Genomic DNA, 983 nt, shown 5'->3' with positions numbered 1-983 from the left:
CGGTGTGTGTCTGTCCCACGGTTGGTCCGTTCAGTGTCAGTGATGCAGTCTTGAAACCAATCAGCACAAAAATCTGCCTGTCATCGGGGTGAAACTGCGCCCGCCTCTCTGCTCCTTAGGGATTAGCAGGTGGGTGAGACCGGAACTGACGCTACACGAAGTGTTGCTCTGGGAGTGTTGCTATTTTCCAGTTAGTCCAGCTGACTGCGGCCAAGTTAGAAGCCTGGAGGGGAGGAGCTATCGTGACCGTGCACGGAGCAGGCCGTGCAGTCTTTTCACATTCCCCACGTCTGCAAGTCAGAGCCTCAGGGAAAGAAGTGAAGACCAGAACTGACTAACGGGAGAAAAAAAAAAAAAAAAAAAGGCAGAAACAAGGGTACCGACTTTAATTGAAATTTAAAGCTGAGGGCGCTGGATGGCGAGCGCTCGCCCCTGATTGGTCCGTGGGCATCGGCGAGGCCTCAAGCCGCTGCTTTTATTGGTTGGTGCTTTCAATTGTTGTGGCCTCAGCGGTGATTTTGCCCACGTACTTCCGAAGGCGAGGCAGGGTTGTAACCTGGCGTGCGTGCGCAGCGCTGCTCGGGCCCCACCCGGTAGTTCAAGAACCTGTGAGGAGGCGGGGCGAAGAGGTACTTGTTTTGGTTCTGTTTCTTTTGAAGCGCAAGGCAGGAACGAGCACGTCAAAATCCTGCTGGACTTGGAGAAGGCTGCGAGAAACTCGCAACGGTACCTTCAGCTTGGACTGTACATCCGGGTTCTGCCTCGGGGTGACCCGCGTGCCGCCGAGGGTTCTGGAACTAGTGCCTTCATCTCTTTATCCGGGTTCTGCTGTTCCCGACGTGCTTCGCGCACCAGAGTAGCTACCCTCCCTCTTCATCCGGGTTCTGTCCCAGCGTGCCCCGCGCCGGGTTTGCTGGGGGGTACTCGGCGGAGCCGCCATGACTATTCTCCCTAAAAAGAAGCCGCCGCCTCCCGACGCCGAC

At 56.6% G+C, this 983-nt stretch overlaps 1 protein-coding gene across 1 annotated transcript in view; it reads left to right on the top strand.

Annotated features, from left to right (window-relative positions):
• Positions 1 to 938: 938 nt before the first annotated feature.
• The window catches only part of OTUD5 (OTU domain containing 5), a 42,250-nt gene continuing 42,205 nt past the window's right edge, over positions 939 to 983 (top strand). Inside the window, exon 1 of the mRNA XM_006876668.1 lies at positions 939 to 983. This exon is cut by the window's right edge and continues 1 nt beyond it. Coding sequence (XP_006876730.1) covers positions 939 to 983 — 45 coding nt within the window.

Source organism: Chrysochloris asiatica, unplaced genomic scaffold, assembly GCF_000296735.1.
Source record: "Chrysochloris asiatica unplaced genomic scaffold, ChrAsi1.0 scaffold00404, whole genome shotgun sequence".
NCBI classification, from domain to species: domain Eukaryota; kingdom Metazoa; phylum Chordata; class Mammalia; order Afrosoricida; family Chrysochloridae; genus Chrysochloris; species Chrysochloris asiatica.
The sequence above is the reverse complement of the archived record's forward strand: the minus strand, read 5'-3'. Positions and strand labels throughout refer to the sequence as shown.